At 41.3% G+C, this 15,110-nt stretch overlaps 1 protein-coding gene across 2 annotated transcripts in view; it reads right to left on the bottom strand.

The window, feature by feature from the left end:
* Nucleotides 1-14,506, bottom strand: part of PDK3 (pyruvate dehydrogenase kinase 3) — a 93,778-nt gene extending 79,272 nt beyond the window's left edge. For both annotated transcript variants that reach the window (XM_002762733.6, XM_008989087.4), the window contains exon 1: nucleotides 14,208-14,506. In XM_002762733.6, coding sequence (XP_002762779.1) covers nucleotides 14,208-14,313 — 106 coding nt within the window. In that variant the 5' untranslated portion in view covers nucleotides 14,314-14,506. The remainder of the gene's footprint in view (nucleotides 1-14,207) is intronic.
* Nucleotides 14,507-15,110: the final 604 nt, after the last annotated feature.

Here is a 15,110-nt window from a genome sequence, read left to right as displayed (position 1 = left end):
AGCAGGTGTCACTCATTTTAGGAGCACCCCAGATGATTCTCATGAGCAGCCAGGACTGAGAACCATGGACTAGCATCTAATCATAAAAAATTCAACGAGGGTAAACAAATCAAAGAACTCCTCAGGCCCCGACAATGGCTATTAAGCATCCCCGATTTTTTATTTACCCATGTACTGTTAGTCTTTATTTTCACCTTTGAGTTTTATTTCAACCTCTTAGAAAACTGACCACAAACATCTTTGCACTCTGTAAGAGACTTTTCAGTGTTATCAGCTCTCTTTTTTCCCTTTCACTTTTAGATGATCTTAAATGGGGAAAATAAAAACTGAAAAAAAGAAGGAAACGGCTACCTGTGCTTCAGGATGTGGTAATGCTTGGCAGGTGGTGATGATGCATTCGATCTTCCTTTTATCCAGTTTGTTTTGCTCACATGCTCCACCAAATCTATCACCTACTTTCTCTGCTATAAAAGGGTGGTAAGACAATCAGGTGGGCAGACACCTGGCTCTACTCCCTACTATATGTGTGAGTCATTTTCTTACCTGCTTAGAACTTCAGTTTCCTAATTGGTAAAATGGGCATGGCTGTACAAGAATTGAATGAAACCCTATTTTAGGTGGTAAGTACTCAGTAAGTGCTAGTTGAATCTACTGAATCTTCTTCAGGTGCCATATAAAGTTCATTGTTTTTCTGAGATGGAGTCTCGTTCCATTGCCCAGGCTGGAATGCAGTGGCACACTCTTGGCTCACTGCAACCTCCACCTCCTAGGTTCAAGTGATTCTCCTGCCTCAGCCTCCTGAGTAGCTGGGATTACAGGCACGTGCCAACATGCCTGGCTAATTTTTTTTTTAATTGTATTAGAGATGGGGTTTCACCATTTTTGCCAGGCTGGTCTCAAACTCCTGACCTCAGGTGATCCGCCTGCCTCGGCCTCCCAAAGTGTTGGGATTACAGGATGAACCACCGTGCCCAGCCTAGAGTCTATTTTAATTTCCTTCTCCAATAGCTTCACTGAAGTCAAGCTCAGGTCAAAGAAACAAGAGTAGGAGTACATAGGCCAGAGATAACATGGTAGAGAATATGTAAGAAGCTCTAACAAAAGAAGCAGTACCCTGGCCATGAAGGGCAATTTCTAGAGAACAGGAGACATACTGAGACAAGAAGCTTCCTCCCAAAGGAGTCTATTACAAATAACGTGCTCACTCGAGCACATTACATGACCAATATAGGAACAGTAATTTAGCAATAACCACTCAGCTTTCTACTTAACTGCAGAATCAGGAGGAGAAATCAACCAAATTTATACAAAATCCACAGGCAGGTATTAAGAAATATCTGCTAGCAAGCTTAAGGAAACATTATACCCTACTAGAACAGATCCAAGAAAAGGTTCAGATAGAAGCCTGAGTATTCTCTGGTCCATGAAAATGTTACAATTGTGGGAAAATATAAATAATTTACAAATTTCAAAGGGCCCTACTGTTTGCTGGACAGCAACACATGTCAAAATATTTAACTTCATGGTGTGGGAAAATGTTAGAGAGATGATAATTTCTTCCCAACAGTGAGACTATTATATATGACCTCCATGCCCTGGTAAGAGAAAGAGCAACCCTAGTATAACTCAACTGGTTAAGTAAAATCATAGATGAAGTCCAAGAATGAAAATAAAATCACAACTGTTTAGGTGACCCTTAGTGAAATAACATACCGCTGAGTTAGGACCCTAAGTATTCAATTAGAGGAAATATAAATGCTGATCTGTGCAAATGTAATAGTTTACTATAATTTTTGTGCCATTCATTATGGCAAAAGGTATAATCTCAGAGTTAAGATGAGACAATGACCAGGAACACAGTTCTCCTTGAGGGATATGAAGGATACTCACCATGGGTCACAATCAAACCCAGCTCTCCCATGAAGGCAAGTATAGCGGTAAACCAGCCTCCTTGCCATAAAAGCAAAATAGGCTAACTGCAAATACTTCAATGCTAGTTTTTCCTTTGTTTCTTTGAAACAGAATCTCACTCTGTCACCTGGGCTGGAGTACAGTGGTGCAATCTCAGCTCACTGCAATCTCCACTTCCCAGGTTCAAATGATTTTCCTACCTCAGCCTCCTGAGTAACTGGGACTACACACATGAGCCACCACTCTGGCTGATTTTTTTGTTTGTTTTGTAGTTTTGTAGTAGAGATGGGGTTTCACCATGTTGGCCAGGCTGGTCTCAAACTCCTGACTTCAAGTGGTTTGCCCACCTTGGCCTCCCAAAGTGCTGGGATTACAGGCATGAGCCACCATGCCCAGCCTCAATGCTAGTTTCAACGCCAAGTACGTAACAAAGATGGAAACCCTAGAACACCATGTAACCCACCCACAGTTCCCTTGGCACATTTTTGATGATATGCTCTTCAACATGCACAATGACTAATTTATCAAGAAGAATTAGTACATGAGAAAAGCAAGAATTCTTTAAAATTTAAAGTAATAAATAAGGAATTGCCTCACCAAATTTCAACACAAATTACAAAGTTAAAATGTGATATTTAGTTAAAATCAAAAAAAGTTGCCCTGTTGACTAGAGTCCACAAATACAAACTACTCTGAGAGGTTAGCATATGATCCAAGAGAAACAGTCAAGATAAAAGAGAAACAGCCAAGTTTCAAATGAAAACCTTGAGGTTTTAATCATTGTTGGGCAAGTTGACAGTAAAACAGGGCAAAAATGAGTTAGCTACAAAGTCTTATCAGAAATGGCAATAGATTCCAGAGAGATTTAATAACTGCTCACAAAATCTGCTATAGGTGACAAATCTGACCATGATAAAAGCACTATAAATGATATAGGTGATGCTGAGCATATGAAAACTCAGACTCTGCACTAGATAAAAAGGAAACCAACATACAGTGTTAACATACGTAAATATATGGGCAAAAGCTGGAAGGGCTATCACACACACAAAAAGATGAATTACCTATATTGTAGGTAATATAGCAATTCTTTCCAAATGTCTTTAATTTTATACTTTGATAATTACTTTGCCAAAGAAGGAAACTACATTTACACAGCACAATAGCTTACTTTGCCAAATACACACAGGAATTCATGCAAATGATAAAAACTCCAGATTCTGGTTACAAAATGGCCAAAGGTACTTTACACAGAAAAAGCAGACAAAAAAGCCAAGCAGAGGAAAAAGCACTTTTCATTCCTACATTGCCTATGATGCAATTAAAATCATAAAACCTCATTTTGGCTGGGCTATGGAGAAACTGATACAGTCCAACTTTGCTGAGAGCCCCAGATAAATTAAAGCTATAAAACATCAAAGGCTTTCACATGGTAATTCCACTCTGAGGCAGATATCCTATACATAAACCACCCGATTACCTGGAAAAGTCTTCACTACCCCAAAAGTCACACTCCAGATGGCCAGTTTATTGTTACTAGCATACAGAAGAAACAGAGCTTTACCACTTAAATGGAAATTAAGACCAATCACTGCTCAGTTCTTTAAAGAGGGAACTGATTTGTCTCAGAACAGGGTTCAAGAAACTTTCTCTACAGGACCAGATAGTAAATGTCTTTGGCTTTATGAGCCATATAGTTTCTGTCAATAATCAATTCTGCTGTTGTGGACAGACAAAAGCTACAAACAATGTGTAATGAATGAGCGTGGCTGTGTTCCAGTAAAACTTTATTTACAAAAACAGGAGTTGTCAAAACCCACAGAGTGTACAACACAAAGAATAGGCCCTAATGTAAACTATGGACTTCAGGTGATGATGATGGCTCAATATTGGTTCATCAGTTATAACAAAGGTCCCATACTGGTGCAGGATGCTGATGGCGGCAGAGACCGTGTTTGGGGGTGAAGAAGGGGTCTGTGGGCATTCTATACCTCCGCTCAATTTTGCTGTAAACCTAAAACTATAGTCGCCTCTCAGTATCTGTGAGGAATTGGTCCCAGGACACCTTTGGATGTCAAAATCCATGGATACTCAAGTCCCTTATATAAAATGGCCTAGAGTATTTGCATATCCTATGCACATCCTTTTGTATACTTTAAATTATCTCTAGTTACAAAGCCTACATATCATTTCATTTACATGGATTCAACATAGTATTCAGTGTGAGGCAAATTCAAATTTTGCTTTCTGGAACTCTGTGGAATTTTTTTTTTCTGAGTATTTTCTATCTGAGGTTGACTGAATCCATGGATGTGGAACCCAGAGATACAGAGGGTGGACGGTACTCTTTTTAAAAACCAGTCTATTAATTAGGAAAAAAAAACAGGTGGCCAGCCCTCAGGTTGACATTCTTAGACCAGTGTAGTCCTAAAATAAAAGGATCTGCCCAACTCTAAAATCAGATTACCATGGAAGGAAAATAATGGACTGCCTATACATATAAAGGAAAATAAAAAGCAGTGTTATTTTCAGATTCCATCCAGTAACAAAACCAAGGTTTCCCAAATCTTGCCAAGAGTCTGATCAATTTTGCAAAAGCTTAATGGGAGGAAACCACTCAGCCATCAATAGATCAGTAACTGCAGCTGTCTCCACTTTCAAAAGCACACAAAACATAACTTCTTCAAAGACAGTGAGGCCAGAGCTATGACTCCGGTGCCTGAGAGCTACTTCAGAGCCAGATAAATGGTGACATGTTAAATGCAGCCCTATCAGATCTTAAAGGCCCAAAAAGCCCTCCCTTTCTTCCCTCTTTCCTTCCTTTCCTCCTTCCATCCTGGCTTTCTTCCCTTCTTTCCTTCCTTTTCTCTTTCCCTCCTTCCTTCCCTCCTTTTTTTTTTCTTTTTTGAGACACGGCCTTGCTTTATTGTCCAGGCTGGAGTGCAGTGATGTGATCACAGCTCACTGCAGCCTCAGCCTCCCAGGCTCAAGTGATCCTCCCACCTCAGCCTCCCATGTAGCTGGGACCATAGGTGTGCACCACTATGCCTGGCTAATTTTTTTTTTTTTTTAGAGACAGAGGGCTCACTGTGTTGCCTAGGCTGGTCTCAAACTCCTGGACTCAAGAGATTCTCCTGCCTCAGCCTCCCAAAATGCTAGGATTATAGCATAAGCCACAGCACCTGGACCAATTCTTTCTTTAAATTTAAAAGCTTATCAAGATGCAATAAGCCAAGTTAGAATCTTTACCCTCAACCAAATTGTTCTCTTCCCCTCTAATGCTGAATAGTTGGTTTCTTTCTCCAAACAGGTTGGCCTAATTCTTGACAACACCTTGTAGTAGAAAAACTACTGCTTACAGAAAAACAATCTGTCGTGTACATATGTAAAGGTACAAAATAAACACACTTGGAAGCAGAATGAGATTGTTTTGCCCTTTTCTTAATTTTTTTTTTTTAATCCTTTTCATCCTCTCGAAAAACAAAATCACAGTTGTCCCCAGTGGTAATCAGGCTTTGACGAACAAAATGACTTTTAAAAACCAAGATTTTGCAAAGGGAGACATTTGGAACCAAAGTATCTTAAAATACTTTCTAAAAGAAAACAGAAGATGGCTGGGCGCTTAAACTTTAAGAATTGTAAGAATGAGGAAACTGGCCACTAGTTTCTAAGAGCTAAAGGCTCTGAGGTTCACAGAGCCAGTGTGATTATGACAGAAATCAAAATATGAAGTTTTGTGAGAAGATGGCAGGGTTGTCAGACAACCTGCTTTCTGGTGGTTTTGAGAGATGCTATATTTACATGTGGGACACTATAGAAGTTTAAGGCCAGGCACGGTGGCTCAAGCCTGTAATCCCAGCACTTTGGGAGGCTGAGGTGGGTGGATCATGAGGTCAAGAGATCAAGACCATCTTGGTCAACATGGTGAGACCCCGTCTCTACTAAAAATACAAAAAATTAGCTGGGCATGGTGGAGCGTGCCTATAATCCCAGCTACTCGGGAGGCTGAGGCAGGAGAATTGCCTGAACCCAGGAGGCGGAGGTTGCGGTGAGCCGAGATTGCGCCATTGCACTCCAGCCTGGGTCACAAGAGCGAAACTCCGTCTCAAAAAAAAAAAAAAAAAGTTTAAACTTGGCCAGGCGCAATGGCTCACGCCTGTAATCCCAGCACTTTGGGAGGCCGAGGTGGACAAATCACCTGAAGTCAGGAGTTCAAGACCATCCTGACCAACATGGCGAAACCCTGTCTCTACTAAAAATACAAAAATTAGCCAGGTGTAGTGGTGCATGCCTGTAGTCCTACGTACTTGGGAGGCTGAGGCAGGAGAACTGCTTGAACCCAGGAGGTGGACGTTGCAGTGAGCCGAGATGGCACCACTACACTCCAGGCTGGGTGACAGTGAGACTCCATCTTAAATAAATTAGTTAATTAAATTAAATAAACTTATATAACTGACTAAATGAAATTGGAAAAATGTTTAATAACCTTGAGATGGAGTCAGATAGGAGAAAAACGTTTAATAACCTCGAGATGGAGTCAGAAGGAGAGGAGCTGATATTTATGCTCCATCAGTAATTGCCATTTATGGAGCACCCACTCTGCAGAGCAAGCTGAGCTGAGGAAGCTGTGAGAGGTTACAAAGAAGAGGTGAGCGCCTGCCCTTGAGGAAGAGACAATTGAGGATAAAATGTAAGAAAAGGAGGCAGGAGCAAAATCTCTTTAATGCAAGAGTGGCTGTGCAAAAGTAATTGGAAAATTAAACAAATGGGAGGTCAGTCTGCAGGAAAGGGATAAAAGTGGTTAATAAGGGAACCAGAAGCCGACGGGGGTGGAGACTGAAAGATGAAAAGCAAGTCCAAAAGAAAATGTGAATCATTTCCTACCAACTAATTCAACATTCAGAAGGTTCTATCCTTATGTCATAATAGTCCAAGTTCTCCTTTACTTATATCATTGAGAGAACTTTTAATTTATAACAACTGCTTAAGGGAAAGAGAACTCAAATTTATGCAAATGTAACAAGGAGCCACCATAACATTAACTGCCATTCAAAAACAATAAAGTGATCCAAAAATCCAGAGAGGTTTACAGAAAAAAATATGGAACAAGACTTGTTAATGTTATATTTAAAGAAATAAATGCAGGCCGGGGACGATGGCTTACGCCTGTAATTCCAGCACTTTGGGAGGAAGAGGCAGGTAGATTACCTGAAGTCAGGAGTTTGAGACCACCCTGGCCAACATGGTAAAGCCCATCTCTACCAAAAAATATGCAAATTAGCCGGGCGTGGTGGCATATACCTGTAATCCCAGCTTCTTGGGAGGCTGAAGTGGAAGAATCGCTTGAACCCACGAGGCAGAGGTTGCAGTGAGCGGAAATCGCACCATTGCCCTCTAACCTGGGTGACAGAGTGAGACCCTGTCACAAATAAATAAATAAATTCAATAAATGTTTATTCTGAACATTAAAATGTGATGTCTTCATTGCTCCCAATAAGGAATTAACATATACTATCTGAAGCCACACTGTCCAATAGAAATATGTGAGCCACATATGTAATTTAAAATTTGCTAGTAGCCACATTAACGTAAAAAAGTAGATGAAGTTTTTGATAATATTCCATTTAACCCAACATATATAAAATATTATCATTTCAACATACAATCAATATAAAATTACTGATATTTTACTATTTTTATATTAAGTCTTTGAAATCCAGTGTATATTTTAGAGTGAAAGCACATCTCAATTCAGAAGCTAAATTTCTATCAGAAATAATTGGCCTATAATGAGATTTCATAAAATCTGCAGGTGAGAAAGTGGGTTCCCATATTTAAGTTGTTCTACCCAGATGTAAAAATTTACTTGTCAGTTTTCAATTTAAATTAAGTCAATTAAGTTTTTCGGCCACAATAACCACATTTCAAGTGCTCAAAGGTCTCGCAGCTGACAGGTGGGTAATCCATATGGGACAAAGGTCTATAGAAATAAAGTAATAACTATAAAGATAACCACTAGAACCAAAAATTGAAGCCTAGTTATTTATTAAAATAAATATGCCAAAACAAAACAATATATAACATAGGAAAATTGAGGTATTAAAAACAGAAAGCAAAACAAAATTACAGATGCTTATCATTACAGATGACAGAGCTATCATATCAGTAAGTATAAACAGGTTAAAATTATCACATGAAAAAGACTAATTCACAAAGCAAAACCCAACTTTACACTACATTTAGAGACACATTTAAAGCAAAGTAATTCAGAAAAACTGAAAATAAAAGGATGGCAATGCTATCCCAGGAAATGTAAACAAGAAAATAGGGAACTAGATCTCAATGTCAAGTAAGGATGAATCCAGTCCAAAATGCCTTCAACTAGTAAAAGGGCAGCACTCTAATGCTAACCAGTAAATCTCATAATGAGGACAAGAGTTAATAAGCATCAAACATAACACTGATAGTTATAAAGCAAAAACTATAGGAGCTATGTGGAGAAATAGAATCATTATTAGTAGACTTTAACTTCTCTTGTGTTTGATCCATGACAAATCAAGTGGATAAAAACAGTAAAGTTATACAAAACCTAAATAACATAATCTTGCAGAGCTGTACATCACACTCTGCAACCTGTGAAGAGAGTATAACCTTCTTTTTGCTACCCAAGGAACATTCACAGAAAACGACCATATAATGAGCTTCAAAGTAAATATCAATAAATTAGAGAATACCTCTGACACCATTCTGTAATCACAATGCAACACAATTAGACATAAATAAAATTAAAATACAGAATGCATCTACACTGGAAATTTTTAAGCTCCCCCAAAACAACTCTTAGTTCATAGGAAAATAAAAACCTGAAGACGCAGAAGAGCTGGGAGAAAAAGGACCGAGGGCACACACATCAGCTGCTAAAGCAGTGCTCAGAGGGAGGAATAACTAACCTTAAATACTGAAATAAACAAGACAACGAAGAAAGCATCTAATTTTTAAAAGAACACAAAATAAACCTGAGATCAGAGGGAATTACTAAAGTCAAATCAGACAATAAACTAGATAACAAAAGTCATAAAACTAATAAATAAACCCAAGCAAATAAATCATCAACTCACCTACTAAAGAACAAGGGAGGACAAATGTCACAGGGAAAATTAAGACTGTTCAGTGACAACTATCTCAGCTATCCAAACTGACTTTAAAACCTCAATGAGTAGAACAATTTTCTTTCTTTTTTTTTTTTCCTGAGATACAGTTTCACTTTTTTCACCCAGGCTGAAATACAAGGGCATGATCTTGGCTCGCTGCAACCTCTGCCTTCTGGGTTCAAGCAATTCTCCTGCCTCAGCCTCCTGAGTAGCTGGGATTACAAGCGCCTGCTACCACGCCTGGCTAATTTTTGTGTTTTTAGTAGAGATGGGGTTTCACCATGTCGGCCAGGCTGGTCTCAAACTCCTGACCTCCAGTGATCCACCTGCCTCGGCCTCCCAAAGTGCTGAGATTATAGGCGTGAGCCACCGCGCCTGGCCGAGGAGGATAATTTTCAAGAAAAAGATATCAAAATGGACTCTAGAAGACATAGAAAATCTACACAGATCAATAGCACAGAACAGAGAAAGCTGTCAGAGAGCAAAATTCCCCAAAATATACAAGCTTAAACACTTTCATATGAAGTTCTACTAAATCTTTAAAGAACAGATAATTCAAAAGATAAATTAGTCTTAGCATAGAAAAAAAAATGATCTTTTTGAAAGCAAAAATTTATGTCTTTGAAACAAGTATGACTTAGATAAGAAAATCTAACAGACCACACATATAACATCTACAGACAAATAGTACAGGGATATCAATAAAACAAACCCAGGTGTTCATCACTCTATTCTCTCTACTTCTGTAAATGTTTAAGGTCTAAATCTCTCATGCACAACATAAAGAATATATAACATAAAATTGTACTGTATTTGAGATTCATGCTAAATGAGTAGATTTTAGCTGATCTTGCCCAAAAATAAAAAAGGGTAACTATGTGAGATGATAGATATGTTGATTTATTTCACTGTAGTAACCTTTTAACTATCTATACATATCCCATAACATCATGCTGTATACCTTAATAATACACAATAAAATTTATGGATGTATTTACCTATGCATGTACATCCCCCAGGCTGGAGTGCAGTGGCACAAACACAGCTCACTGCAGCTTCAATCTGGGCTCGAGCCATCCTCCTGCCTCAGCCTCCCGAGTAGCTAGGACCCAGGTGTGTGCCAACACCACTCCCGGCTAATTTTTTTATTTTGTAGCAACAGGATCTCGCTATATTGCCCAGGCTGGTCTCAAACTCCTAGTCTCAAGCCATCCTCTGCCTTGTCCTCTCAAAGCACTGAATTAAAGGCAACTGCCTACGTTTTTTTTAAATTTCTATAATAAAAACTAAAATAAAGACATCTTCTATCTAGATATACCATTTTTTCACCTATCAAAAGTTTGACAATAATGTGGTAAAGGCGTAGGAAAATAGGGACTCTCAGAAACTTCAAGCAAGAGGGAAAACAGACAATGTTTATGGAAAGCAATTTGACAATGTTTGTCAAAATTACAAATGCACATACCTGTTGACGCAGCAGTCCCACATTTAGGAATCTGTCCTATATATACACCCGGACATGCATGAAATTACAATGCAGACAATAATTCACTGGAGGGAAGGTTGTCATAGCAAAGACTGGAAACAACCTATTAACTAGACATCAATAAGGAGAGTTGGCTAATAAATTCTGGTACATTCATATAACCAAATTCTCAGAAGCCATAAAAAAGAAAAACAAAGTTATGCGGGTACAGATATAGAAAGGTCTCTCTAAGGTATTAACCTCAAAAAACAAGGTACAGACAAAGGTATAAACTGCCATTTAAGCAAAAGAAGGGAGGCCAGTAGGCAGAAGTGGGAAGCAGGCTTTTACAGAAAAGTCCTTTTGCATCTTCTGAATTTGGAACCATGTGACTGTAATCTTAGGCCCCAAAGAAAATCTCATTTTAAAAAACGCCATCCTTTGCAAAGTACTATTGCCATTATAAATTTAAAAACCATTTAGAATACTTGTTATTCTTGCTATATTTGCTAACTATGTGGCAGGCTATATTTCAAGTCAAGATGGAGTTCAAGAAACTTTCATTATTTTAAAAGGCATAGAGAAATACTGCACATAGATGAAAGGGGACCAGTAGATCAGACAGAAGATCATCTGATGAATGGTGCCTAACCCTGGATATGCTTTAGAATGACACAGGGCTCTCCTAAAAATACCAATGCTCCGCACTCCACCCCCAGCACCCCCAGACCATTTACAACAAAAATTCCGGGTATGAGGCCCTGGCCTGAAAACCACTCATGTAAACACTTCCAAACAGCGGTTCAACAGAAGTCCAGAGGACATTTTGCTCCCCCAGGGGACATTTGTCAATGACTGAAGACATGTTTGGTTGTCACAACTTGGAGTGGGAAGTGTTCATGGCATCTAGTGGGGAGAGGCCAGGAATGTAGCTCAACTTCCCACAGTGTACAAGACTGCTCCTACCAAAATTACCTGGCCTGAAATGGCAAGAGTGCTGAGGTTTGGGAACCCCTGCTTTAAAATAAAATTGCTGCTTCTGAAGTAACCACCAGTTTGAGCTGCCACTTTTAAATATAGGAAATAATCTCCTTCTTTACTGATGTGCCATACACTCACATTAAGAAAGCTATTTACCAAGGTTGTAGCAAACTATGTACATCCTGCGTATCTTCTTTCTCTGGTCCCTGTCTAGTTACTATAGTCGAAATGTATGTCCCATTTGTAAAGTACCCATGGAGAAAGGCATAAAGTTCATAAATTAGCAGCCTGTGGCCCAACTTGATCCATCTGTGTATTTTGTTTATGCCAAAGTTCTCTTAAAATATCCTGAATTGGTGCCAATCAGCTGCCCCTTTGGAGCTAGCCATATACCAGGAATTTGTCACAGTCCTCATCTCATGCTTATCCACTGCCTGCTACTTGGTGCTTTCAGCATCCGAGTTGGCCCTCTCCCGCAGTTTTCTCCAATCATACAGGGACATGAAGCCTCTTCACTCCTCCTCTCTCCTCACCTTAAAAATATCCAACACCCATTCTGAATTCTCCAACTCCCACATCACTTGCCAAAATAGAACTGCTATCAAGAGACAGAACTAAGAGAAAAGTAGAAGTAGAGATGGCCTTTTTGCGACAACTTCCTTCTTTTAGTTGTCCTGTCATTAAAGATAGGCTGGTTAGCACCTGATTCATCTCTGGGTGTTACAAGCTAGCCTTGTCATTTCTAGCAAATTCCACTACAATGAAATCTAGCACTTCTGTGCACTTCCTTATAAGGAAAACATTAAATTATTATGCTTCTCTCATGACCTTAGTGAATCCCTCCGCCCCTCTCAAAATAGGTCAGAAGACTTTTATGGGAAATAGCTATCAAAAGATTTGGTAGTTTTCTTTAAGAAACCTCATGCCTTTTCCTTTGAAATCACAATTGTATAGTTGTGAACTGTGCTTTTAAAGATCGCCTGATACAGTCTACACGTTTTATTAATGAGGAAAATGAGCTCCAAGTGACGTTTGGTCACTTACTCAAGGCCACGTTCTGAATTAGTGGCAGAGCCAGGATAGAACATTTGTTTCCAGATACTGGCCCCACAGGTTTTCCATACTAATACTATCCCCCCTGTGGTTTTCCTACTCACTCAACATCCTTGCCAAGATACCTATTACCCTGGGTAGACACTAGCTGCTATGGAAATTTAACTTACCAAAATTTTGGCCAGCTACTGGACCTATCACTTAAAACTTTGAGAGTGGAAGGAACTAGGAGTTTCTGGATTCCTTTTGTTCCTTTTATTGTGAATTACCCTGTGTCACTTTATGTTAATGAAAGGCTGATACCTTCAGAATCTTCCCTAAACCATAAATTAAAGATGGAAAACTTGCCTATATTTATATCAACAGCAACATTTTCTAAACTCTAAAGTCAGAAACTGCCTCAAACCTCTATAATTCTCAAGATGGTAAGTAAAACTACCAATAGCTTTTGGGAGTGAAGTTTTAAGATGCAAAGATCAACATCTCATTGAACTTTGACTTTCATCATCATCCTCTGGCAAAGAGGTTTCTAAAATTTTCATTTGGTCTCAACTTTAACCTATTCCTCTCTTGCTAACCTCGCTTAAAAAAATAATAAAAGTATGGAGATCACTTTTTGCATATCAGGTCTTCCTCAAATGTTCTACCTACTCTGCACTTTAGTTTTTATGGCCAACTACACTATCACTGACACCTTTGACGTTTACATAAAATTCATTAACAGATAGCCCACTATTTCCCCTCAAGAGCGTAGAACATCTTGGCTGCTGGATTTGATTTTCCTTCAGGGATGCTGAGTTCTATTCTCATACCTCAATGCATGCGTTTTACTTTTAAGTGTTTCACAACCAGCTCCTTGGTTTTCTGAGGAAACGTGATCCAGTTAACAGAAGGTGTGGAATCTATTCCCATCTCAGCTAGGCCTGAGGCAGGCTGGGAGCCCGGATAATCCGTGAAAGCCGCCCACCAGCCCACCGGACAGGAAGAATGGGGTGGGACACCAAGTGAGAAGAGAAACGAAAGGTGTTGGCACTGAAACCAGAGTTGTATTAGACCCTGCTGATGCTAGGAACCCACGCGTCCGCTCTTCCCAAGCATCTACCGCGTGTGCAGTCCAGGCCTCTAATTGCTTTAACGTAACCTTATGAAGGCAACAGTTCGAGTCCTGCCACTCTGGCCACACTGTAACACTTTAGACCAGAAAAGGAACAAAATGCCACTGCATAGTCTATTCAACCTCAAGGTATTTCTAAACAGTTCTTACCCAGCCAAAAAAGAAAAATCTAAACATAAAAACATTGAAAAGCCACCCACATCTCGTTCTGAAGTTTTAAGGGCTGTGAGGTTTAGTGTCAAGGAGATTTGAAGTTAACGATGGTAGGTTTGGGGAGTCTCGCCAGCGATGAGGGTCCTGCAACGAGACGCGGTTTCTGTGTCTCCGGTAAGTCCCAGGCTCGGTGTGAGGGTGCCAGGCCCTGCCCCTCCGCGCCCCGAAATCCGAACCCCAGGAGAGCCCCCCCTCCCCGGATATCCCCTAGCCCTGCCTGCGATTCCCACGGGCTTTACCCCAAAGCCGCGGAGACCCAGGGTGGCAGCCCGAATGGCGGCAGCCCCGGGCCCATGGGGACCCTTGGCCCCGTACTCACCGAAGTCCAGGAACTGTTTGATGGAGAGCGGCGACGGCGAAAAGCGCGAGTAGCGCTCGATCTGCTTGGGCACCGGCTGCTTCAGCAGCCACCGGAACAGCCGCATCCTCGCCGGGGCGGCTCACAGACCCGCCGAGACGCTCGAGTAGCCGCAAGGGCTGGCGCAGCCGAGCCGCCAGGACCTCGCACGTTCGCTAAGCCCGCACCCCGGCCTCCGTCTCGGCCTCGGCACCGCCGGTGCAGCCGCCGCAGAAGCAGCAGCAGCTCCCGGACCGCCACCGGCCGCCCGCCGCTTCCCTAAGCTCCGCCTCGTTAGGCGGAGCCTTTTGTTGCACGTACGCGGCGCGCGAGGGGCTGCGTGGAGCGCGAGGGGCACGCGGCCGCGCGCGCCCTACACTGATTGGCCGCCACCGCCTCTGTGACGTTTTTTTATGTTGTTGCGGAGTGCGGCGCGGCGCCCTAGCCCCCCGCCCTGGCTCTTGGGGCTCAGCCCAGCCCAGCCCAGCCCAGCCCAGCAAGTGTAGCCGCTTTCGGCTCCGCCCCTGACAGGGTTCTCCGCTGCCTAAAAGGTAGCCGAGGTGCCCGCGGACTGGGAAGAGGCCGGGAGCCAGGAATTCGATCCTCCGTGCTGCTCAAAAGCCTTCTCAACCGCAGGCGCCTTTTCTGGGAGGAGGACTTGCAGTTCCAGATGTTCACTGCATCTTGCCACTTAGATTTTACAGCCTAACTAGACTGTTTTATGCCCTCCATCACTACTGCCACTTTTGGACAGAATTTAATGAAACCTCACAGGTTCTATTTTCTGACCGCTTCCTACCATTGGACAGCCTTAATTGTCATTTCACTGACTCTTATGACATGGGCCCCCCAGCTCCACCCCCACCTCACTCCCGAGAGAACACC

The sequence above is a fragment of the Callithrix jacchus genome, chromosome X (genome assembly GCF_049354715.1).
Source record: "Callithrix jacchus isolate 240 chromosome X, calJac240_pri, whole genome shotgun sequence".
Lineage (NCBI taxonomy): Eukaryota > Metazoa > Chordata > Mammalia > Primates > Cebidae > Callithrix > Callithrix jacchus.
The sequence above is the reverse complement of the archived record's forward strand: the minus strand, read 5'-3'. Positions and strand labels throughout refer to the sequence as shown.